The sequence below is a fragment of the Manacus vitellinus genome, unplaced genomic scaffold (assembly GCF_001715985.3).
Source record: "Manacus vitellinus isolate BGI_N305 unplaced genomic scaffold, ASM171598v3 scaffold_0_pilon, whole genome shotgun sequence".
Classification (NCBI taxonomy): Eukaryota; Metazoa; Chordata; class Aves; order Passeriformes; family Pipridae; genus Manacus; species Manacus vitellinus.
This window is the reverse complement of record NW_021938789.1, coordinates 8,577,855-8,604,302: the sequence shown is the minus strand read 5'-3', so window position 1 is coordinate 8,604,302 and position 26,448 is coordinate 8,577,855. Positions and strand designations below refer to the sequence as shown.

The following is a 26,448-nucleotide window of genomic DNA, read 5'->3' as shown; positions in this document are numbered from 1 at the left end:
TCCAACCTCTCTGCTGTTGCTTTCTAGCCTGCCTACCAGAATCTGAGACAGCGCGTTGACAACTTTGTTTCCAATCATTTGGCAACTCATACCTGGAGTCCTCATCTCAACAAGAACCAGCTGAGAAATAACATTAGGCAGCAGGTTCTCAAGTAAGTGACGGCCATGGGATTACTGTAAACGTGCTCCTCTACCGTGCTAGGTGATGGAGACTCTGGGTCAATGTAAAGCATCTGCTATCTTCAAAGAAACTTCTGAAGAAGCTCTTTCATTATTTTGTTTTTTGTAACCTTTAAAATGTGTTATTACTTCAGATAGCAACTTACCATCAGAATTAGTTAGAATTAGACTGCAGATATTTTTTTTATCTGATCCAATATGCTGCAGAGGTAGAAACCTTGATTTTAACTTGGGATGTAACCCCCTAGCTAAAATCTACCTTTACTTTTTCTCCTAAAGGAGGTATTAAAATTGCACCTATCATGTTTAGAGCTAAGGAAGATGAAAGGTATTTGACAAACTAAGCTCTGCAGAGTACAAGGCGAAAGTCACATAGCAAAACCTGGATGTAAATCTAGCTGGACAGAGAAGAGGCTTTTAAGAACTGCTGTTATGTTAAAATGATGTCAAACACTTACTTGATATTACATTATTTCATGAAGTTTTCTCCAGTTTTTCTTCTCAAATCTTAAGAGTGATAAGAAAAGTTAGGACATTTCTTCAGAGTACAGTGAGCTTGGTCATTGAATTGGATCAAACCAGGGATGTAGGTACAAAGTTATGCTGTGGTGGTACCATTGATAACTTGTACTGAGGAGCTGTTTGGTTTGTAGGGAGAAGAGTGGATGTTGTTTGTTGTTAAAGAAGCAGTGAGGACAAGAGGCAGTATATGTCCCACAGAAGATTACAGGGGTCTAAAGACATTGATACAGATATAAAGCTTTCTATTGCCATTTATTTTATTTTACTGAAGATTAAAGGTGTTCTATTAAGCTGCAGAACTTGCTGCACTCTACTGGGCAGTAAGTAACTTAGAGTGGCAATGAGTGGTCTAGTAGCTGTTTGTCCCTCATGCCTTCTATGTCATCTCTTTTATGCTTTGGGAATTGATCATATCAGCTTTCTTCTTAATTTTTTCCACAAGTGGCTTTTGCAATTAAATAACAATTGTAGGTATAACCAGTAATAATGCAACAGCAGGCTGTTTATTGTGTTAATTCCATGTGCTTGGATTGGTTTGTTTCTCTAGCACTTTTTTTATTATGGATAGGGCACAGGCTAAATCCATAGCTGCAGTGATGCTCAGAAAACATTAATGCTTCCATGGAGTTTCTTACGGGTGTTTACGTCACATCTAAATGGTCATACTTCATTAATAGGTTATTGAAATGTAATTTTTCTTACTAATTCCTGTAACTTTGTTCCAGGTCTGGAATGTTGGAATCTGGAATTGACAGAATTATTTCTCAGGTTGTGGACCCAAAGATCAACCACACATTTAGACCTCAGGTGGAAAAAGCTGTCCATGAATTTTTAGCCACATTGAATCACAAAGAGGAGGCAGGGCCCAGTACAGCTCCGAGTGAGGAAAAAGCAGATGCTTCTGTTACAGTACAAGGTATTCTACCATTTCTCTGAGCAGTCTGTTAACAAAAGTGGGGTTTAAGAGAGCAGAAACATTGTTTGCTTCTGGCATAACATTGTTAGCATCAGAATTAGCAAGCTGAGCACCAGGCAGTACCATAACACTTATCTGTTACTGTATGTATAAAGGTAGAAGGCAGAAGAGATGTCACCCTATTATGACCATGTCACTGTCACTTCTGATTATGAGGAATCAGTTTACTGTAGGGAGAAAAGTTGGTCTCAGGGTTTGGCCCTCAAACACAGATAAGAGAAGAACAATTCGATTTTTCTATCCATTGGTAGATCGGAAAAAAATTACCTAAGAGACAGTTCCCTATCTTTGTGCAGTTGCTGTGTGCCTTAAAGTTTGAATGGCTAAGGTCCTCTCAGGAGCTTAAGTTGTGCTATAGGTCACCAATCTTTGGTTTGTTTATCAACACAACACTTTTTCTTTAGAGTTTTTATTTATGTTGCCTGTTGTCAACTTCTAAACACTCTTACAGGTAACTGTCCATTCTTTCACATCCTAAGATATTCCACAGCAGTACATCTATTTGTAACCAGACCCTTTATTTAAATCCAAAGCTTTTTCCTGTGAGGCTCACTTCCTTTAAAGTGGGTTAACAAGCCAGCTGCAACTCTTAGTTCTAGTCCACTTAACCCTTTCTCATTCATCTTCAGAGTTGGTTCTAAGGGGGTGGAAAAGTGGTAAAAGGTATATCTGATCATCCTGTTGTTATATAATCAATATGCTGAGTCCATTTTCCATGATTTTATGGAGATACTAGAGACGCAGACTATCTACTGCAATGTGTGTGTGTGTACCTAGAGAGAGAGAGAGAATGCATATATAATTCTTTATATGCATATGTATATATATATATATAAAATATATCCAGATTCATCATCCCAGTTGGGATGTTGGTAAAGATGAACAAGGATGGTGTTCATCCTTCCCGTTGGCAATCCCCGCATTCCCTAGTGGACCTCAGGAACAGAGGTGTGTCACAGAGCAGAATGAATCCCTGGTAATAACATGATAATTGCTGCAGGAATGCAGCTTCATGGAGTTTTTATCTGGTTGGTCTTTTTTTTTAACCAAAATCTGTCAATGCAAAATTAGTCAAATAGTTAATTATGCATATTTTATAGACAGTAATTGTTCTGTTTCTTTGCACTTGTTTAACATCCTATCTGAACAGAACTACATAAACTAGGGTAAAGTAAAACTGTTCTTTCTTACTTTGAAGGTGTCTCTGCTACAACTCCTAGCGCTAACGTAGCTAGTGATGCAATGTCCATTTTGGAAACAATTACGTCTCTTAACCAAGAAGCAAGTGCTGCCAGGGCTTCAACAGAGACCTCAAATTCCAAGAACAGTGACAAAGTTGCAAAAAAACTCTCATCTCAGCAGAGTGTGGATGGTAGCACTGATAAAGACAAAAACATGGAGGACTTGCCAGACAGAGAGAAAGCAATTTGTGACCTTTCGGGAGAAGGGGCTGAAACACTTGCGAAGTGTGAAGATGTAAATGAGCTTCCCTACCAAAGTGAAGAAATAAAAAATTCAGCAAAGGATACTAATGTTTGGACTTTTACAAATAAAGATACTCAGCAGGACGGTGAAGATCAAAAGAGTAAATTATTGGATAAATGTGACAAGAAACCAGACAGCAGTGAAAAAAGTGAAAGAAGAAAAGAAAAGAAAGAAAAGCTTGACAAGAAGTCTGACCATTCAAAGAAAAGCGATGATACCGCGAAGTCAAAAGAAGAAAAGCAAGCAAAAGAATCAGAACCAGGGAAACAGTTAGTTCCAGAAAAAAATAGCAATAAACATAAAACAACTGAAAGCACGAAAGAAACTAAAGAAGGTATGGTGTGGGCAATACTCTTCTTCAAAATATGAATATGAGGTGGGTTTTTTAAGTGTATTCAGAAGTTGAATCAGAAGTATATTTGGAATGTAAGTTTTCTGATAAATTTGTCTTGCTAGCACAGTTGGGCTTGTCCATATCTCTTAACTGAGGCACCCGAATTAGGAATCAGATGAGCTTTGATTCCTCAAGTGTGTGGTTGGTCATCTGCTTTAATCTGGCAAGTTGTCTGGACAATTCCAGTCTTCATTTTAAAGTTTATAGTTGTACCTCAGGGTGATTTTTGTTTTGAGTATACCAGAGTTAGGCTAATTACATTTCAATAAGGTGTTATAATTTTGTTTTCTTATTCCTAGTTATTAAGATAATTTTGTTCTCAGTGATAAAATTGCTGTTTTGGTAAAAAAAGTTTCACAAATATGGTGTGCTGCATTACAGCTCTTTGTTTCAATTTTTTCCTTTGCAAGAAAATTCATTCATAGATTCAGATATGGATGTACTCAGTGACATCACGGTCAGCTCTGTCCACACCAGTGACCTTTCTTCCTTTGAAGAAGAGAGTGAAGAGGAGCCTGTAATTTCTGACAGTACTGAAGAGGGGGAGATCACATCAGGTGGTAAAATAATTAGATTGTTAAGCAGCAACAAGGAGTATGTAATGCTGTTGTTGAGTGCATCATATCATAAATGTTAGGGCTTACAGTATGTTTTATTGTAATTACCTGTGGGAAAGAATTTGCTGTGGAATGGATAGTATGTGTGCAATTGAAAAAGACAAGTATTGCATTTACTTTTTGAATATTTTTTAATAGTTTGGTGTATTCTAAATATTGTAAATCTTATTTATGCTACAGTATTTTATAGATGACAAAAACACTTAAAGGTGAATATGTCAGTCTCTCTGGGTCTTTTTCCCCTCAATGCTGCCATGAACTTGGTGTAACATTAGAGTGCTTTGCAACTTTGAGGTAGTGGTTGTAGCTGGCATTGCAGATCAAGTTGGGTTTAGAGCTTTAGGATTGCAGGAATGTCCAAATTCTACTTGGCAACAGTAGAGGAAACAGGAATGGATCTAGCCTTAAAAATTCAGAAACACCAGATCATTTCACTGACTCGGTTACGTTTTTGTGTTCCCCCTGTCCAGTACAGACCTCAGACTCTTGATTTCTGCAGATGTGACTTCTGCAGTTAGTAAGACTTCCCACTTCATAATGCAGAGTGCCTTAGTACCTGAATGCATTCTCTCTAGTATGCTCACAGCTTACTTTTTCTGCTCTAAGAACATTATTTAGAGGCATTGAATTACTTGCATATTCTCTGCCTTTGCTCTTACCTTAAAATATAACAGATGTTGTTCAGTTATGACTGAACATTTGTGAAAAGAAAGCAAGTATGTTTTGGGAGTAGAAATAGTCTGTACAGTATGGAGCACAAGTGATTTTGCACTATTTCTAATAATCCTGATAAAATGGAAATAAATTTATTTGTTTATACTTGATTAATACTTACATGAGTGTAAACAACAGCGTGTTTTGTTTATGTATTTCAGTAAGCATATATAGTTTTTAAGTATTCAAGTACTGTACAGTTTTTTTGGTGTGGGGAGAAGCATAATTTAACACGTAGCAGAAATTACATTCTGACTTCTTACACGTAGTTAACCACAAAATATTGTATATAAAAGGGCAATGGCATTACAAGCCCAGTTGTTCTATCCCAGTTTATTTTGGGGTTTGTGTCTTGCAAATTTTTGGCTCAATGATATACACAAACACATGAATGCACCTTTCATTTTTTTCATAATCTATTGATATTTTGATGGTAAAAGAGTATTTTTTAACTGTTTACGTTTTTAGAGTAAATAATCGTTAATGCATTTTGAGTAGCTTTGCCTCCTCAAAAGTCGTGTTGAAAGCACTGCCCTAATTTATCAATATATCTCTATACTCACTAACCTTTCTTTAGATGAAGAGGAGAAAAAGAGTCAAAGTAGGATGAAGCCTCACGCTCACGAGCTGAGCGATGGGAAAGCCAAGCCCGTTCGCAACGCGTACGTTCACAAGCCTTTCCTGTACTCCAAATACTTCAGTGACTCTGACGACGAGCGAACTGTGGAGCAGCTCCGTCAGTCCATTGTAAGTGTTGTGGTTTGTTGCTGCTCTTTATAGAGCAGAAATTCCACTTCTGATGTGGTGGTGGTTTGTGAGGGGGAGTTGTGGAGTCCTCTGTTCTTTCTCACTTTGGTTTTTTTTTCCCTTGTGTTACAACTGCCCTTTCTTCAGGTGTCTATCAGTATGGCATGATGTGCTCTGCAGCACAGTGCTCTACTCTGCTGGTTATAGCTTGAAGGCTTCTGGTGGTGAAAGCAATGACACACTTTTCTGTGTCTTTCCCCTCCTCCGAAATAAACAGTCTTTTGATGTTGACAGAGCATTTGCTAATTACATGCAGTGTCTTCACAGAATCACAGCATTGGGTGAATTCTTTCTCAACTGAGTGATTTGATGGGGAGAGTAAGAACTGCTGCACTTATGAAAAATCTGGTCTTCAGTAGATTTAATGTATATAATGACAATTCGGGTGGACACAATAGCCCATATCTACCTGTCCTCTGCCTTCAGTGGGATGTTGAGTAGGTCAGGCTTGTGTTGAGTACTGCAGGCAATGTCATTACACCAAGTCTTTAAAAATGTAGTTCTTGCTGTCCATGAAATCAGTTTGTAGCAAGTCTGCAACCACTGAGAATGGAAAGAGATTTAAGCATGTGCACTCTGTTCCCTGGAAAAGGGACCAACACACAGAAGAGGGAGCAGCAGTTCTTTTAGATTTTCTCCTTTGGCCAGGTAAAAACTTATATATGTAATATATTTATAGTTGTATATATACACTATGTATATATTATACATTAGTACTTATATAATTAAAAATATGTTCTTTGAGAAGGTCTCATAGCTTCAGTCTGTGGTGTTAGGCAGCAGTGAAACTCTGGAACTCAGCTAATTTCACATCACAAGCTAGCATGCTCTGTTTCTATGGGGTTTAGATATATATTTATAATCAAAGAATGCTCTTTGACCTAATGATAATTATTGTTTTCCTTGGTTTTTATCTCTAGGCCAAAGAAAAAGAAGAGAGACTCCTAAGAAGACAAATCAACAGAGAGAGACTTGAAGAAAAACGCAAACAGAAGGCTGCAGAAAAAACAAAATCCCTAAAAACTGGAAATCAAAATGTTAAAGGTATGAGAAGTGAAGGTATGATTAGCCCCTATGACCTTGCTCTAACTTACACTCTAGAAAGAAAACTTTCAGCTTTTAATAATGGTCGTAGGTCTGTAGTAATTTCCTTTGCTTAACAACCCAGTGTTTCGACACTGATGTAAAGGAAAAATGTATAAAGCAAATTATTATGAATTGTATGAAATTTCATCTCCACTTTTCCATGTATCATTACACTGCTTAGACTCAGTGGATACCCATAGACACAAGTATTCTCTGTGACACATTAGTACTGTCTGTACTGCTTTCAGTCATGTTTATAGCTGAAACAGTAATATAATGACATGCATATGTATTTCACCATTTGTGTATTATATTAGGAAAAAGTGGCTTGCACTTAGAAGAACCACCATCAAAAAGTCTGGAGTCGAAAGCTACTGGTACCAGCATTAAGGATGTGCTTAAAGAACAGAAAATTTTAGAAAAAAAAGTGGCCTTGAGCAGAAAAAGAAAAAGATATTCAAGGTATTTATGTATTTTCTCAAAAGGAATTAAAGTTTTGAATATTCATTTTTGCAGATTTCAAAGGTTCTTTTCAACTTTGTACTTAGCCTTATTGACTTTTAACAGTTTTCTATTAGAATATTCACATAATTTAGTTACGAATAAGCATGAAGTTCAGGCAGAAAGTCAAATTATAGCTGCTTAAGTATATTGCAACTCAGACTGCAGTAGCAGTCTTTACTGACTTTTCATACACAGAATGGTAATAAAGGCATGAGAATAGAGAGCTTTTACATGCTTGTGCATCTGATATGTAAGTCAACTTGGCTTCATCTTGAAACTGATGTTTTATGTAGATAAGTACCTGTACATAACTCTCTATGTACAGGTATATATGGGGCAAGGAGAGCTGTTACCCATTTTACAGGGCCAACTGCAGTAGTAATATTGTCATACTCATAAAGCACTGATATCCAGAGAATATCTTTTAAGTTGATACACATAATTTTACAAGAGAGAAAAGCCTGAGCAAATTGGTTAGTCGGAAGTGGGGTGATCAAGCTCTGTTTCCATATTTTTAGTAGGCATTTCTCTCTCAGCTTTGAAATCAGAAAGTTTATAAAGTAATGTTAGGCTGATAGCAATTTTTCTTTATTAAATTGTCCAAATACCTGTTTCAGACGTGCTGAAGATGGCTGCAGAAAGAAATATGAGCCCTCTGAAGAAGATTCTAAAGAAGTGCAAAAGACAAATGAGGTATGTGTTTCTCAAATATAAACTTTATGGTCTTCCTTTTTAATTCTAATAGACATTTTCATATGTCCACACTGAACTGCATATAATTGCATTCGTTCTTATTAATTAGTTTTTCCTTGACAGTTCTTTCAGTTGTATTAGTGGTCTGACATTGCTGTAGTAGTGCTTTCTGAATTCCAGTAGCCACTGAAATACATGGGCTGTGATTCAGTGCTAATGCATGTTGTAGTAGAACACAAGATGAGTTTTAAGCCCTAATCTGTAAAGGAGGTTGGGTTTTAAAAAAGAGCAAGGTCTTATGTGCAAAGACTTGAGGAGTTTGATCTGTTTAAACTTCTCACTGGAAAGTTAAAGGAAAACTGACTGTGGTCTGAGTGCTAAAAGAGAATTTTTATGGCAGGAATTTTTATAAACAACATTATTTAGGAAAAAAAAGTAGCAGTTGGAAGTTCAAATGGAAGTCTAGATTTGTCTTTTGTAGGTTTTGGTGTGTTGTTTAGTTTTGACTTTTTTAGTTATGGTTTTCTTTTAACACACAACATAATGGCTCTTTAAAGTATCTTATGGAGTACTTGAAATTGTGATTGTCCATTCAAAAATCTGTTTAAATCATTTTAGAAAGAAAAATCACCTTAAAAAGAAAAGATTAAATAAAGTTCAGAAAGTCTACTTAAGGTTAACTTCTCTTCCTTTGGATTTTTACGCAATGGCAGATAGTTGAAATGAAAATGGCAAGTTTCATTTTTTTACTAACTATATTTTAGGTGATTTTTTTATTACATTGTTAAGTGTATCCTCTGGTGTACTGTTTTTATGGAGAATTTGTCCTTAGCAGTTCTGTTCGGTCACATAATGGAGGAACTGTGTAACATTTACTTATATATATAAAAAAATCTCTTTTTTAGACTTGTGAAAAAAATTCTTCCAAAGAATTGAAGCATAATCATGGGAAAAGTGAAACCCCTAAACAACTTAGAAGACTTTCAGAGTGGGGGCATTCAACTGAGGAAACCAAAAGTGATTCTAAAGCAGAAAAAGAACACAGAAGAAAACCCTCCACTTCTCTTCAGGCCGAAGGAGTCCAGCAGGACAGTGAAGCAAGGGATCCAAAAAGACAATCGGATAGAGCAGAAGTCAATACTGAAGAACCACAGAAGCAGAAATCCATATCTAAAAATGAAAAACACCCCAAAAAAGATACTGACACAGAAATTCAACATACTAAAAATGCTGCCAAAAAAGAAGCCAAGTCTTACAGAGATAAAAATGAAAAGGAAAGAACTGCTTTAGAAGATAAACTTTCTTTAAAGCACAAACATAAAGGAGATGGTATTCATAAATCAAATGAAGATGTTGAACTCCATTCATCTGAGAGAAGTTCGAAAGGAGAGGATGGTGGCCAGAAACATAATCAACAAGTAAAGGTTTCCTCAGATGACAAATCTGAAAGGAAAAGTAAACACCGAAGTGAACGGAAAATATCAGTAACGGGAAAAGATGGGAAAACCACTTCTGAATCAACCCCAAAAGCTGAAGAATTGCTGCGGAAAGAAAATAAAAAAGACAGACATCTCTCAACAGAAAAATCAAGAGCAGAATGCAAGACGAAAAGGTCCCTGAGTGATTCTAAACCACAAAAGGATTCCCTAAGTGCCTCAAAGCAACTTGCTTCTGCATCACACAGAAGGAGTGAAAGCTACTCAGAAGATAAACATGAAATAGAATCAACTAACTCTGATTGTAATTTAAAACATGAAGACGGCGTTCATAAAGATAGACGAAGATCTAAGAGCCTTGTAGAAGACAAGATTTTGTTAAAGTCCAAGTCAAAGAGTCATAGTAAACAGGTCAAAGTATCTGAAACAGAATTACAGGAAAATTTAACAAAACAAGAGACTGGACAGAAAGACAAAGATAAGAGCCTGGAAGACAGTGATTTAGATAAACAACACAAATCCAAGAATGACGACAAAGGTTTTGAGGAGAGTGGTGCTGAGTCTGAGCTTGTGAGTGGCACACAGTCAACTCAGGGATCACAAAAAGACTTAAGTCACAGAGTTAAGTTACATTCTGGAGAAAAGGGATCCGTAAAAGAAAAATATAGAGGTGATAAAGATTTAAGTAATTCCAAGCTAGAAAGAAGGTTCTCTGCTGAAGGTCACAAAAGCAGGAACTTAAAGCACAGCAACAAGGAAATAAAGAAGAAGGAAGAGAGCGTCAAATCGGAAGATAAAGATGCTAAAGAGGTGGACAGTGGGCATGAAAAAGTATTGAATGTCACAGTGGCAATGGATAAAAAACAAAGCAAGAAGGTATCCTGTGAAAATAGAAAAGGCAGTGTATCAAACCAAGATTTACTTAAGGAGGAAAAGCAATCAGCCAGCACAACTGAAAGCAACCAGGCTCCAGCCCCTCGAAAGGCAACTATGAATAATGATTCTGGTCATGCAGAAGAGCTGATGGAACTTGATTTGAAACAAACAAAAGTACAGGAAACATCTAACATTGAAGGAAAAAACATTCAAAACTCAATCCAAGCCGCAGATGTCAAAAATGCAGCAAAACAAAAAGCATCTCGCTCTGTTTCAAATAAGGGAATAAAACACAGCTTGGCAGATCCTGAAACCCGTGAATCGCGATTTCTGCCCACAGCTGAAAAAACTATTGAACAAGAAGCTATTTCTAATAAACAAGTTGGTGCCTTAGAAACTTTGTCCAAACAAACTTCCATGGATCAAGGACCCAGTAAAAAAGGGGCTTCTAAAAGGAGGGTTGTGTATGAAACAAGTGGTAGAATCTTACGCAATGTGCCCAGTAAAGATCAAGCTTCAAAAGATAGCAGAAGACCAAAGAATTCAAAAACTGTGATAAATTCTAATTCAGATGATGTTCCTTTAGCAATTAGTTCTTCCAGAGAAGATGCTGCTGATGCAAAGTCCATGGATATGGATGTCTCAGATTTTACAAATTCCCTAGGTAGTATGTCTAAAGAATGCCATAATTCTGGTGAGACTTCTTCATTGAAAGACACTTTCACTTTGAAAAATGATGAAGCACAGGTTGTATACATGGAGCAAGATAGTGCAGTGCTGAGTTCTGTCATGAAAGATGATGGTGACAGCACCATGACAAACAGTACAGGAAAAGATAGCAAGGTCCCCCAGCCTGATGAAGAGGCAATGGAAGACAGTACAGCTGGGTTACCTAGTCAAGAAGATTATAATGAAGCAGCAAAGTCAGAAAGCTCTCAAGACAGGGAGTTGAAAATAAAAGAGGAAAACTTGATGTCTGATGTAACTGAAGATTGTGGAGATGTAACAGCAAAAGAACTTCCCCTTAGAAGAAAAGAAAGAGAGCACTTGAATAGAGAACCTTCCACAAAAGGAGAAAGAAGCGTAATGATGAATAACGTGGAAAAGAATGAGGTGCATGACAATGATGATCTGATACAGTCTTCCTCTGTATTAGTGCCTGAAGGAGTTCCTGAGGAAAGTGTCAAAGACTCTGTTACAGCCGATGGGCAGGAAGGGAATAGTCTGGTTGGCGTGGAAGACAAAAATGAAAGCAATGGAGTAGGTACCAGTGCAGGAAGTAGTAAACCTAGCAGCCTACAAACAACTCCAACCACTGTGATAGGAACTAGCACAGAAAAGATCATTGAGAGCACTGCAATGGCGACTAGTACAGGAGAGGAAAGAACTGAGTGTGCATCACATTCTGTAAAGGGCAGTGATGCTACGACTACTTGCTCAGAGGAAAGTGAGGTGGTGGCAATCTGCACAAGCATAGAGGCTGATGAAGGTTTAACAACAGGCATATGGGTAAAAAGTAGTGAGGGCTGCAGTTTTGTCACAGGAGCAGATGCTGGTGACTGTACTGTTGCAGCAGCTGAAGAAGGTGGTAGCAGTGTTGTCACTGCAGGGTTAGCAGAAAGTGAAAGTTTCCTAACAAGCACAGAAGGAGAAGAAAATGGTGACTGTACCATGGTTGATGCAGAAGAAAGTGATAAGGTTTCAGTCAATGCAAGTGGAGTAGAAATTGAAGACACTGTGAATAGTGCTGGAGCAGAAGAAAAAGATGATGCTGTGACTAGCGCAGGCTCTGAAGAAAAGCGAAAGACCTCAACTTGTGTAGACACGGGCAAACTTGAAAGTTCTGTATCCTGCTTAGGTGAAGTGGAGAGCGATGGAGCTGTAACTAGTGCAGGAACAGAAACAGGTGAAGGGTCGACCAGTGGTGACAGTTCAGGTGAATTTAGGGGCAGTGTGACAGCTGGCCAAGTGAAAGAACACGAAGGTACTGTGACTTGCACAGGTGCAGAAGAAAGAGGTCATAACTTCATAATCTGCGCTGTGAGTGGTACAGATACCCAAGGAGAAAGCACTGTGACTGGTGCATGTACTGCAGTGGTCACAAACAACAGTGCCACTACTGGAACTGGTGGTGACAAATCCGAGGATACTGTAAATGGTGAAAGCACAGTGACCAGCACAGGCATAACTCCAGAAGATGATGCAGTCTGCACAGGGCTAGAAGACAGCAATGAGGGATTTGCAGTTTGTTTAGAAGCTGAAAAATGTGAAAGCCTAATGGACAGTATAAGGGCAAAGGAAGAAGCCAATATCACTACAGTCAGTGTAGGTCTATGTGATGATGAGGGATTTGTGACTAGTACAGGCTCAAAAGAAGAGGATGAAGAGGGTGAGGACATTGTGACCAGTACGGGAAGAGGAAATGAAGAAAATGAGCATGCTTCTACTTGTACAGGAATGGAAAGTGAAAATGCACTGATTTGTATAGATGCCGAAGAAGGTGAAAGTTCCATTATCTGCATAGTTGCTGAACAAATGGAAGCTGAGTCAGGAGTGACTGGCACAAATACAAATAAGCTTACTATTGACAGCATGACAAGTGCAGAGAAGGAAGCCAATTCTGGCATGAACTGTAAAAATGATAAGGGGATTGTTGAAAGCAGCGTAACCAGTGCAGATGCTGCAAATGAGGGTGCCTTGGCAGCACATACAGCAAAGCACGAAGGTACCTTGCTTCCTGTAGTTGCTGAGGAATGTGAGGGCCCCATGACGAGTGCTATGGCCATGCAAGATAAGGCCCAGTTTGGTGCTGAAGACAAACATGAGAATGCCATGCCTTCCTTTGACAGCAGAGAACTTGATGCCTCTATAAGTAGTGTAGTTCCAAAGGAAGATGAGACTTCTCTTATTCCTGGTGACAGAGAAGTAAAAGTAAAAGGTGATATCATCTCTACTAGTACAGTGGAAGATGCTCCCTTACATTCAGCAGTGGATGCTGAAGAAGGTCCACTTGCTATTGCAAGAGCAAATGAAAGTGGGGAAAGCTCTATGATCTTAACAGACCCTGAAGACACAGAGGTGCCTATGCCCAGTACAGCTACAGAGCTTAAAGAATGTGTGCATACTTTTAGCAGTAAGCAGGAGAAAGATGAGTGCACTATGATTTCCACCAGTATTGTGGAGGAATTTGAGGCTCCTATGTCAAGTGCAGCTGTTGAATGTGATGGTCAGCTCTCCTCTGTGAAAACAGAAGAAATAAATGAGAATGCTATGGTTTCTGTAGATATGGAAATATATGAGGTTCCCATGCCTAGTGAATCCAGTACAGGTGGAGATGATGATGATGAAAGTCATCCAACTGCTAGTGGTAAGGAAGAAAAAGATGAGTGTGCTATGATTTCCACAAGTGTTATGGAAGAACAGGTAATTGTAATGTCAGGTGAAGTCACAGAAGAGGCAATTCAACACCTGTCAGACACAGAGTCAAAAAATGAAACAGTAATCATCTCTACAAGTACAGCAGAATGTTTTGAAGCTCCTGTGTCAAGTGTAGCTATGCAAGATGAAAACAAACTCGCTGCTTCAGAAACAGAAGGAAGATACGAAGCTGCTATGATCACTACAAGCATGACAGAAGAATGTGAGATAGTCCTGATCAGTGCAGCACCACAAGCTGAAAGTCAGCTCATTGTAGCAGAAGGAGAAGAAGATACCATTCTTTCTCCAAATGCATCAGAGGAATGTAAGATCGTGGAGACCACTGCAGCTGTAGATGAACAGTTTGGAGTAGCTGCTTTTGATGCAGATGGGAAAAACAAAGGTTCTGTGATTTTTGTGGGAGAATGTGGAGCTCCTGTGCTAAGGGTCACCACCGACAATGAAGATCAACACACTGCTTCAAGTGAAGGAGATAAGGAGGAGGGGGCAGTGATCACCGTGAGCACAATGGAAGAATGTGATAGTGTCTTCACCTTCACAGTCATAGAAGAAAGTCAACTTGCTGCTGAGAGTACAGAAGTAAAAGACAAAAGTGAAGAAATTTTTAATACTGCTAACCAGATTGAATGCATCCTATCAACTACAGGCCCAGAGGAGGCCTGTAGGATTCCCGGTAGGAATTCTTTGCTTGCCATTGGTGGGGAGAGTGAGACGCATGAGAGTGGTGTGGGTGCAGAGTCGGCAGCGCCTCAGACCACAGTAGACAGTGAAATCACAGAAACTGATGAAAATTCAGTGAACCTCATGAGTGTAGATGAAGCCCTTTGCGTGGAGATTAGTACAGAGACTGCTGAGAGTCCTTCTTCAGAGGCACATGAGGATGGTGAGCAAGCTGAAGACGTTTTGCATGGGGATGTTACATCTGAACTCTCTTCTGTGATTTCAGAAGCAGTGGTAGAGAGTGAAACTAAAAAGAATGTAAGCTGTAAATTGAACTCAAACTTGCTTTTAGAAAGTGACTTTTCTGAAATAAGGACTCCCCTGCCTAAGGCACAGACTCTTTCTTTAGTTTCTGCAAGTGAAGTGACTGTAAACACCGACCATGGTGAAGTAACAATAGAAGCAGAATTAAGGCAAAGAAGTGACCTCCCTTTGTTACACGTAGAAGAGCTATGTGGCAGTGGTGATAAAACGAACTTGGTCAAAATAGATGATACTGGCATTGAAGTTACTTTTCAAAAAAGTAATGCAGGTGAGGATTTCTTTTTTTTTTTTTTTTTACATTCTTTGGTTTAAAAGCTGTCAAAAGTAGGTGCATTTTGCCATTATTATAGTTAGAAATAACGTGCACTGTTCAAATGTACCTTGTTGCTTTCTTGTTTGCAAAATAACTGTTAATAATATATATAAGAATTGGTGACAAATATTTAAATAAGCATGTGATTCTGAGGGTATACACTGAACACAATTATCTGAGTTGTGTTGGAAAACATTATTAAGAGTGCAAAGAAATTACTAAAGTACATCGACTTAAAATTGTGAGCTAATATATGAAGTGGTTTGAAAGGGAAATTATTGTGGAGCTACAGATGGGTTTGTTACTGATGTGTAGTGAAATACAAATTTTTTTTTAGGAAAGAGAGTGCATTTCATTTAGATGTATGTTCATTTTAGAAATGTAACTTTGTAGCAGTTTTGAAGGTTAAGAATGACCATTCGTAATCATAACTGCAGATTTTCTCTGGATCGTTATTTAATGGTCATGTTCAGATTCATTGTCTTACACTAAATTTTGTCTTGTGAATAGACTTCATTTAGGTTACAAAAGAATCAGACAGTTATCCTAAACAAGCATTTTAAGTGAGCAATGATAATAGATGTCTATTTTAAATAGAAAACTTATAGAAAATAGAAATGAACTTACATGGTTGTTAGTTCCTAAAATACTGTGTAATGAACATCCTGCTATTTTCAACCTTTCTCCTCTTTGACCTTCCAGAGTAGCTGAAACACCAAGTTTATGAAAATTTATAAATTCTGTAGATGCTATAGTCAAGTATGGGCCCCCTGGTGGTCTAGTGGTTATGATGCAGCACTCTCACCGCCGCGACCCGGGTTCAATTCCTGGTCAGGGAACCCCTCCGGGCAGATGGAGCTCGTCAGCCCTGTAAGGCCATCCATCTAAGAGAAGGTCACTCTAAACAAACCTACGTCCTGAGGACCTCACTGCCACCGTCCGAGCTTCGCTTGGCCCCGGCAGTTGAACCTCAGGATTAAAGGGTGGGCTCAGTTCAGCTCACACTGTGTCCCACCTAAAAAATCCACTGCGCAGGCTCAAAGGGTAATGACCTTTCCCAAATCTTCGTTCACGAAGACTGGCCATACTACTACTATAGTCAAGTCAAGATTATGACTTCATTATAAATTTTAGAGAAATTAAACTGTGGAAAAATACTAGAAGAATCTGTTTCTACCACAGGAAATGGAATGGTGCTGATCAAGTTCTATTTGTAAAGCTTTTTCCTTCTCATGTCTGTCTTTTGCTAGTATTTCAAAAACATTTTATAGCTTGACTTTAGGTCCAGTTTCTCAAAAATTGGCTTTATTCTCTAGTTTTAATGATGTTCGGCTTGGAAAGCTCTCTCTGCAGATCTTGGGATCTTACAAATTTGTTGGGGAAAGAGGCTGATCTAGTAAACTTAAAAAATGTTGTTCAGTGTTTACATAAGAGATAAGCATGAACCATGAAAGTGTAAACTGCCACACAGTAAAGTATTTCTGTCTCGGTGCTTGCCTCAATCCTTGTTGTCCATTGATGTAGCCTCTGTAAGTACCAGGGGTAATGGTACTTATTCTGTGGATTGCAACCACAGTTTAATCACTTCACATGTGCCATTGATGAATTGTCATGTTATAAGTGTTTCTTTTTGTTTAGGAAAAGCTGTATAAGCAGGCTTCTGAATAGGTTTCAAAAAAGTCTGTAGAAGTCATGTGAAGATGTTGTCTGCCGTGACCTGTTTTTCAGATGTTATAAACACAAAGCTGTTCCTCTGGGGAATGAAATGGGTGGGGGTTTAAGATGTTTCTGAAATTATATTGACGCTAACAGGAGCTACTGAGTTTTCGTTTTCTATAGAAATTGGGGGATTTCAGTGGTTATGGTTCTAGAGCTTATGGATTTAGATCTAATTGCCACTTACAGCAAAATATTATCCTTAACTCTTAGCTGTTCATTCATGAATACAGAGGTAGTTTGCTGTTTATTATTTGGTCTGAAAAAGCTGTTAACAGTTTCTTTTTAAAGAAAAAGCAAGAAAAAAAGCCAAAGTCAGAATTCACAAGCATGCTATGGTAAATCCTGAAAGCCCATATTTTCTAAGCCTTTTGTGTTTAAGGAAAACATAGAAGTACTTGTGTTCTTGCAGATGGCAATTTGGAGTTTTATTGAGCTGTTTTCCAGCAAACAGACTTGGTATTGTTTCCATTGTCTACAGGAAGGGTTTCAATTCATGTGCTGTATTCATGAGGTGGTACTGAGAAATGGCATTCTACTATAGCATTCATGAGATAAACACAGCATAATATAACCTGATAATTTTAACATATTTGTATTTCATTAGGCAATAATGCAGCTTTACCAAAGTTGGCAGAAGAACTAGAATTTGAAAGTAACTTGAGAACTGACAAGGTATTTGTTGTTTTGAAAATTTTTACTATACTGTTTCTTGTATTATCATACATCTTCCTATGGTTTCTTACTGTACCTTTTGATTTTTGTGCAGCAAAAGTGGCATTTAAACTGCAAAACTTCAAAGGAGCCATTTTTCGGATTACTCAGCTGTACTTTTCTAGGCAGCTGGCATTTAAACTGTCCATGTTCTTCTGTGTTAGAACTATTTCCCTCCCTCAGCCATGCTCCTTCTGTGACCACAACATCCAAGTTTGCTTTTTTTAAAAATTGGTTGTACCATCTGCATGTTACCTGTGATAGTGCTTGTAAAACAGTCATCAATGCCCTGGCTCTTACAACTGGGAGGTATTAGTTTAGTGCTTTGAAACAGTAAACACACACTGCTGTTCATTTCATTTCATTTCACTTCATTGCATCGATTCCTTGCCATTCTCTGTGTTTGAGGAACACTTACTGCTGTTCTGTTCTGATAACTACAGCCCCGTTATCTGCTGTTACAGAAGAGTTGGGCACCCTTGATAATCCAGGGTGCTGGGGCTCATGGTCACCTACAGCTTCTGTAAGACCAAATCTGTGTCTGTATGTTTGTCTGGGCTGTGATCCATAGTAGCCAGGATTCCACATGGGTTAATAATTCATTCAGATACAGGAGTGTACCCATGTATTCATATCTTGCCAGACTCTAAAAATATGCTTTTTGAGGCATAACATGGTTAAGAGACTCCCAAGTATCTATGGAAGGGTGAGTCTCCACAGGGCTTCTGGCAGCAGGTCCTTGTTAGACCAGCTGAGTATTTCTGAACCACAGTTTTGGTGCCTGGGATGCACTTCAGGAAAATCCAAGTCAGTCCGATGGGATTTATTGATTAGACTTAAGTTCCACTTGCAAACAGCTTGCTGTTTACCAGCATAACATGGTTCTAGAGTCAGTACAGCCAAGTAATATGGAACTGTAGCTGAATTTACAGTGTCTAGATCAGACTTAAATACATTTAGCTCCATACAGCATTATCCATGCAGCAATAACTTAGAGCTGATCTGCAACTTTATTTTTTTTAAAGCAAGCAAACCGAGCCACCCAAAACATGAGTTGAAAAGAGTTCATTGTACCTCGTTATACATTGCAGATTCTTTTTTTTTTTCTATGTATGTGAACATATCTAGAATATTGTTTGTATTTGGAACTTGCATTGCACCTTGATTTCCTAAGATTTCTCTTGAGATCTGCTTTTTTAAACTGATCTCTGGTACTAATGTTAACTCTAAGGTCACTGTTGAACAGTAATGTGACTTAACTCTGACAGTGTTCCTTATTAATATTTGTACTGATGTCTTACTAAAGCTTCAGTAGACTTCTGTAGATCATGATAAGACAATGTTCATCCTGACATGAGGGAGGGGAGTGAGACATGCTCGTTCTGAATGTCTGCTATACTTGTCTCTTCTGATTTTGTATTTAGTCACAACAGCCTGAAAGTGCAAGAAGTGAAGAGGGATGTGTGGATCTTCCTGCTAAAGAATTGCAAAAAGGTGATTTTTATACTGATAGCAACTTACTTTTCATGCTGAAAAGACTATTAGTTGTGATGGGAGGGTTGCAGATTTGTTATATACTATATGTAGAGAAATTGAAGAAAGCCTTCAGGAATCTTCTTGAAATGTTTCTAGGAGTTCAGGTGGCTTTGGATTTGGTTTGTGATAGAGAAGGAGGGTCATACTTTTCTTCCAATGATATAGTGAAAGAAAGGTGGAAAGCATTTCGGATTTTAAAAAAGTAGATTGCTAACATTCCATTTAAAATCAATAAATACTGAAAAACATTTGCCCAGGAAGAATACAGAACCTCCCCCAAAGAATGGCTTTCTTCCTTATGAGTTTAGAACATCCTGGTTTTTTGGGTGTTGTGACGGGCCCTGTGAGGATATGATATACAAGCATTGGTATAAAACTCTGGAATTCTTTTTTACTCTCAGAGTAGGTCAGATTCACATACCTGGTTTCATGGTGGTATCTATTCACAAGAGAGAAAATGTAAACCTGAGAATGGGTTAAAAGACTGGGGACTTCAGGACGGCAAATCTAAAATTTGAACCAGTTTTTCTGCACTCTGAGGTTTCTTGAAGTGCCTGTAATACTGTGCCACTTTCCATCGCTCAGTCTCCCAGACAGACAGTACTTAAGATTTAAAATGTGCAGATTGAACTAGCTGTGATAATCTTGTTTCTTGTAAAATGTTTAACAAAAATCCATTTGTTGTGTAAATCATGTTGGATATGACACAGACTGAAGAATAATGCTTTGTAGCTCTTGGTAGAGAGTTTTTTTCTTTTTCTTCTCCACAGTAATCTCTCTTATATGTATATATACATGCATATATACATACAGCTCAACGTACGTAAAAGGAAGTTGTTTAAAAGACAAATGTGTGTCCTGTCAGGAGTATGAACAGCAGACACAGTAGTTTAGTAGTCCAAGATTCTTTGGAATGTAAACAAATCATTGCTGTTTGAGTGGGTAGGAACTAGCTCTTCATTTGACACTGCTTTAAAAATTGAAGGATGTGCAACTCAGCAGTATAGCTGTGGAAGAATTGTTGCTAAAACATGTAGATTGAAGAAATAAGCTACAAATTGTATAAAACTGTATGTAAAAAAGCGTTTTTATGTTCTTACTGCAGCTGAAAGGAAAGCTGCTTGGAATACTTTAGCAGCTTTTTTAATTAGAATATTAATTCAGTGCTTTTATGAATCACATTTTAAAAACACTCGATAGAGCAGCTTCTTTATGATTCTCTTTATGTATTGGAAGTTATGAAATTCTTTCAGAACTCCAAACCACTAATCAGCACTTATAATTATTTTCCCCATTTTTGTGATATGGAAGGCTAAGGCTCTACTTTGTCAGAGTTACAGTCTAGCAATCGGACAATTTCCTTATGTGCACTCGATCAGCTACAGGTCTGACTAGCACAATTATGCAAACTTTAGTTCTCTGGAAGCATGTTAGAGCATAGTTTCGATCATGTTTTACTTCATCCCATGATCCAGCATCTGAGGTTCTGATGGATGAAATTCTGATTCATTCGAATGATAGAACTATATTTGAAATGTCAAAGTCACCATACATTTCAAAGATGAAAGCCCCTTGATGACCTGTATTTCAGTCATAAAGTGATTCTCAGTTATCCTGTGCTTTAGAAATCCATACTCTTGTTTTGTTTTGTTTGTGTATTTGTTAAAGAGAAGATGATTGGATGGCTCTTATTTCCAACATTGAAAGTAAGTTTTATATAGTTTCAGGTTCTCTGGAATCCTTTCAGAGAGGTGAAGTAGAGGATACTGTGATGCTTTGCTCTTGCTTAGCTTTTCTGATTGTGTTGTAATTATTTTTTAATAGATTTGCTGCAGAGGAATATTGCTTTAGAAAGAGAAACTTCTCATGTAAGTTCTTGTTTTTTAAATTTATTCTCTGTGCTGCTTTTTTCATACTTGCATTTACTTCTATTTACATTAAATATTCTCTAAAGGAAAATAATATTTTTGTATATGCTATGTATATTGAGACTGTGCAGCTGTGTAGGTTGATGTCTAATTATTCTTTCAAATCTACCAGTAAATAAATCTTGTATTGTTGTTCCACAGTCTATGACTATTTCAAGACTGTTAACTGGCAGAAAAGATAAGCTTGCTTGTCCTCCATGAGAATAGAGGGGGGAAAAAAGTAGGGATTATTCTTGGAGCTTTTGATCACGACTAGAAACATGCTGTTTTAATGCAGTCTGCTGTGATTTCGGAGGAACTCATAAATATAAGAGGGATAACTGGGAAAGCTGCAAAGTTTCTTACGGAGCAGAAACAAGACATTTAATGCAGCTAGGAAGCTGAAAATGTGTTTGTGGTTTCTTAAACTTGAGTAGTAAATTTATTACTGTACTGTAATACTGATTGGCCACATTTTTGGTGCTAGTGAGATACTTCTATTGTTCCTGCATGTAGGAGAGTGTGCTTTTAAATCCAGAAATATTTTGCGTGATTTGCCGTGATAAACTGCTTTTAAAACACTTAGTAGGGTGCTTAATTAATTCTGAACCTTTTTTTCTGGAAAAATATTGATCAAATTATGAAAATACTACAAGTTAGAAATTCTTTCATGGTGCCGTTCTGCAGAAGTAATGTTCCCTGAGCTCTAGGAATAAATTCCTTTTGTAAACTGCTGTTTTCCATTTTAATGCATGTTGTACTTGAAAGTAACATGAAGGAAAAAGTTTCTCCAGTCTGTGTTTATAAACTTCATAAAAGTTTATAAAGTTAAAAGAAGGTAAGGAGTTAATCTTTTTTTGTGTCTTATGTCTAGGTGGAAAACTTGGATACCCAGATAACTGAAGAACATAGATCTAGAGGAATACAATGTAAATCTTCAGAAACAACTGGTAAAGAAAAATGTGAGTGATGCAGAACTACACGAATTTGTGCAGAGCTTCTCTGCTGCAAAACAAAGTTCTACTGCCGTTAGGCCATAAAATGGTATTTTGGAGGAAAGAATGGAATATAGAGCATTGCAAAGTCCAAAGCAATTTATCCTCCCAAACCAGCTTTTTAATATTACACTCACTATATTTGAAAAACATATTATAACAAATTTAATTACTGCACAGGAGAATATTATAACTTTTTCAATTGTAAGTGAAGAAAAATTTTTGTATGGTCTTTAAAATAATTACTAATTTTATCCTTCTAAAATAACACACGGGGACGGAAGCTGATCGTTAGAGGAAAATCTAAACATTGAGTAGAATTTGGGGCTGGATGCTTCCTTCTCTTAGGTTGGAAAGAACTAAGTTTTAGTGTAACCTTCTATTTGTCTAGACGCAAAAAGTGAGAAGGAATTCAGTCCGTTGAATGGCATAAACATTTTTAAGTTAAATTTAGATGAAGTTAACTTAGAAATAAGTTACGCATTTTGCTGACATAGTAATTGAGACTGACTGTGTAATATCTGTTTAAGCTCTGTCCTTAACTGCTTTTTGTTTTTTCACCATCAGAACAATTTAGGAAAAAAAAAGTTAGTAAAATTATTAGTATTAATTTTTTATAACAGTTTTTATTCTTCTTCTAAGGATTTTGATTTGATTAAGTGAGTAATTAGAAGTCACGTATTCATTAGTGTCCCACATAGCATTAACTGCTTTCTCTGTCTCTGAGTGAGTTGAAAGTTGACATTCTGTTTCTTGATGTGGTACCTGTCAAATTTCAATTTTGAGCTTATCTTTAAAAGCAAACAAACAAAGAAAACCACACCTGTAACATACAAGAAACATGGAATTCTCTTTTGGAATTGTTTTGTCTTCTTTTTCGAAGAGTGGTTAGAATAACTTCTGTTCCCATGTTTTTAAGATGCTACTTTTCAGACTTTTGAAACTCAGTAATGATGAACTGATATAAAAGCAGCATGAAAATATGACAAATGCAGAAGACATTTTTCTAACACTTCAATTATTACTTGGTTTTGCAGGCAACCAGCTGATTGCTCAGGATGTAAAAAAAGATGAACGAAGTCAGTGTTCCAAAACAAAACCTGATAACATGAAGGTATTTTCAAGAACTTTCTTGTTAATGTTCTGCAACTACAATGTAAATAAGATTAAAATCTAAGTCTTTATTTCTATAGGAGTTTATTTTGGGGGACGTTTTCATTATTAACTCTGAACTACTTTTGTGTTGTCTTGAATACAAACTGACTAGAGAATGTTACTTTTTCAAGGGGGAGACAATTTAAAAAAAAAAAACAAAACAAAAAAAAAGGCTGGAGTCTCTGTTGTATCCCTTCAAGGTGTGGTGGGCTGATTTGCACAATAGTTAGGAGCTTAGGGTAGTGTGGAACTTTGCTGGATCCCAGCTGTCCAGTCAGTTCAGCACCTACATGGTCATACTGATCTGAGATCCTCAAGAGGGTATTGGACTTCACCTGAGTTTTGGGTTTGCACTGATTCCTACTAAGTCAAAACAGGAATTCAGGACAAAATGGATATTCTTTTTAGGAGTACGTGGAAAATTTTTCAGACTGGCTTACACACTGATTTCTGATGAAGCTTCTCAGCACCAAAGTGTTTTAGAGACATTACAAAATCTTGATGAGTACAGTACTCATGTATTGGACTGTGGTTGTTTTTTAGTGTAAGTAACTGACTGATCTTTAATTTGTAGTAAGATTCTCTTTTCTTTCTTGTTTCAAAATAATGTAGGACGTTATTTCAGGTGATACAGCGGAAGTGTCCAAAGAAATTGATGTAATGTGTACACCTCCTACAGGTACTGCAGAAGAAAAAGGTAATGAAACTGCCCACTATGGTAGATTTTCTGAACCCATACTAAAGGCTAATTTCTTTTCATTTGAATGATTTTAAGAAAAATTATGAACTTGATCCCAGTAAAAAGTTGCATATATTCTCTAGTTGATGTCTGTTCTATTACTGCTATCAAGTAATGCATTAATCTTAGTTCCTTAATGGTAAGAGAAGTTTTGATGTTTCTGCTGTGCTGTCACCCATTTGCTCCATTATTGCTTCAGTATGTACCTTGGGTAGGAAAGCTAATTGGAAATAAACTTGTTAAAAAACAGGTAGATAGAAAAATAGCACAGTTAGGATTATGTGACAGGAATTTCTCCTAGCTTTGACCACAAGCAAGAGGTGTCCTTTCGTGTAAAAATTATTATGTATTCACCATCAAAATTCACCATCATCAACCCTGTTTGTTTCTGTAGAGAAACCAACTAGGAAAGAGCATGCAAATTGCACTGTTGTAGTTGACTTATGAATTGCACTAAAATAAATAATAAAAGATGTATCCACAGTGTTAATATCTGATGGGGTTTTTTAGGGAATTTTAGGCTAGAGAATGAAACCATGTTTTCAGTGCAGAGGTTATGGCTTGTACCTTTTTCTTTGCCTTCTTTGCCTAATAAAGCAAAGGTACTTTTTTTTTTGCATGTCTGAAGATGAATTTAGCGTCGAAGAAGAAATGTCTGAAAATAAAAAGCACTGTGTAGAACTAAATGAAAATTCTCCAGAGGTGAGTGGTTTTATTCATATTAACTAACTAAGATAGTGCAAGTTCACGCTGAAAATAAGTACTTTAAATTTTGTTGACAGCAATATTAAAACTATGATTTCACCTGCATAGAAATAGTTGTGGAAATTTGTTTGGTACTCTAAAGTACCAAAGACTCAGGTCGTGCTTTGTCACAAAGTATAAACTCAAAGACCATAAAGCATCAGTGGCTGATTATTGAAGTGGGAGTAACTCCCTTCATACACTTAATAGTGCTTACAAATTGTCTAAAAAGCAATTCTGTAGAGTTGTATTGTATAGTGATCATGTTCCCTGAAAATCCTGTAATTGATGTGGACAGTTTAGTCACTAACAAATATGACTTGGCTGTACAAAAATATTATCTTTTAGCAGTTTTAAAAGTCTATACATTATCACTTAGGCATATACTTGTGGTAATCTGCAGTGGTGGTTGTAGACAAATGTCTGAACCCTAGAGGTGAAAATTGATGCTGATCTCATAAAGGCATTGGGTTTCATCATCTTGCCTCAGATTTGGAAGTGGAAGAAAACAAAGAATATGTTTTTGTTTGTTCACTCAAGGCTTGAGTCACTAAGAACCCTTCTGGAGATACTGCTAGACTTCACTAAATGCTGAATGAGGCATTTAATCTTCTTTCCTCGTAAATAGGAGGAAGTCTGTTATTGGGGATTTTGCAGTCTGAACATCTGACCGTATTTGTTACTTAAAGTTGTCCTTCAAAGCTCAAACTTCAAAATAAGGGGCCTTTTTTTGCTAAAGACCCTGTTTATGTGGAGAATATCAGCAATCTGTGTATTGGGATAACTGGGATATTAACTGTTTGATAGCACCTGCTCAACTGTTATAGGATGTAGCCTTTGCTGTGTGGCACTGGGGAACGGGACTGACAAGATACAAAGGTTGGAGTTCTTGTGTAGGGTAAGGCAGAAGCATCTCTGAGACCATTGTGGGGAAGGGAGAAGAAGGCACTGCATTTTTGGTGCCTGAGCTCAGCCACAGAGAATTTTGCATAACTGGGAGCTGTCTTGTTTCTTTTCAGCTATATTAGTTGATTTCATAAAAGGCTGCGTCTCTTCCTGTGAAATCTGCCTCATCTGTATTTTTTAACTGACTTTTTTAGGCAGTACTTCTGCTGCTATCACATTATGAATTTGGTTATCAGCAGTCTTTGCATTGTATTGCTCAAATGCTAAATGTCACTTTCAGTAACTAAAATATGTTTTTCCTTTACTTTTAATAGGAAAATCAGCCTGTAATAGTGAAAAGGAAAAGGGGACGGCCTCGTAAATACCCTCTTGAAGCAGTACAACCTGGTGGTAAGTAGTTCATAATACCTATGTGGAAAAACAAGGAAAATAGTGACATTCAAGTTCTGAACTCATATTTCTTCCCTCAGGTGGGGAGTCAAAAGCTGATATGAGCACTGGGAATGTAAGTGCCTTTATTTTGTTTGGGTGCATTTAAACACAGTAATTCAAGAGCCATTTATCTGTTTAATAGTTAACAGCATTTCAGAAACATCTTATGGAAAAATTGATCATTGAGTTCATTCTAAGCAAACAAAAACTATTAATATTATCTCCTAATATAGCTGAACCTTTTAAGCAAAAAGTCAGAATGTAGCAAATAACCTATCAGCTTCAAACTTGGTTCACTTAGTAGAAATCTCAACTGTTACACTAGCTGGCAATATATACCTGTGGGCAGGGTGAAATTTTGATTGTGTGCACATGTGTCTTTTAATTTGTGCTGAGAGTTAATTTTGTCCTGAAGAGCGAGGGTGACTTTGTTTCAAAAACTTGAATTTTTTTTTTCCTCTAATGAACGTATCATAAAAATAGCTCATAGTATCTCTTAATAACTGTAAAATAAAATATTATGTAAAGCAGTTGTATTACCTGTATTGCAACATTACAGTTCATTCAAGAGCTTGAGAC

General features: G+C 37.3%; 1 protein-coding gene across 2 annotated transcripts in view; it reads left to right on the top strand.

The window, feature by feature from the left end:
* Positions 1–29: 29 nt before the first annotated feature.
* BOD1L1 (biorientation of chromosomes in cell division 1 like 1) overlaps positions 30–26,448 on the top strand; it is a 35,736-nt gene continuing 9,317 nt past the window's right edge. The window contains exons 1-18 of one of the 2 annotated variants that reach the window (XM_018067416.2): positions 30–152; positions 1,428–1,618; positions 2,877–3,497; positions 3,968–4,114; positions 5,466–5,635; positions 6,616–6,739; positions 7,099–7,243; positions 7,903–7,978; positions 8,884–14,980; positions 17,349–17,416; positions 18,880–18,949; positions 20,816–20,859; positions 21,773–21,860; positions 22,931–23,007; positions 23,661–23,745; positions 24,416–24,489; positions 25,752–25,827; positions 25,908–25,942. In XM_018067416.2, coding sequence (XP_017922905.1) covers positions 1,435–1,618; positions 2,877–3,497; positions 3,968–4,114; positions 5,466–5,635; positions 6,616–6,739; positions 7,099–7,243; positions 7,903–7,978; positions 8,884–14,980; positions 17,349–17,416; positions 18,880–18,949; positions 20,816–20,859; positions 21,773–21,860; positions 22,931–23,007; positions 23,661–23,745; positions 24,416–24,489; positions 25,752–25,827; positions 25,908–25,942 — 8,181 coding nt within the window. In that variant the 5' untranslated portion in view covers positions 30–152; positions 1,428–1,434. Of the gene's footprint in view, positions 153–1,427; positions 1,619–2,876; positions 3,498–3,967; positions 4,118–5,465; positions 5,636–6,615; positions 6,740–7,098; positions 7,244–7,902; positions 7,979–8,883; positions 14,981–17,348; positions 17,417–18,879; positions 18,950–20,815; positions 20,860–21,772; positions 21,861–22,930; positions 23,008–23,660; positions 23,746–24,415; positions 24,490–25,751; positions 25,828–25,907; positions 25,943–26,448 lie in introns of both variants that reach the window. The other variant, XM_029963126.1, reaches the window with a different exon arrangement.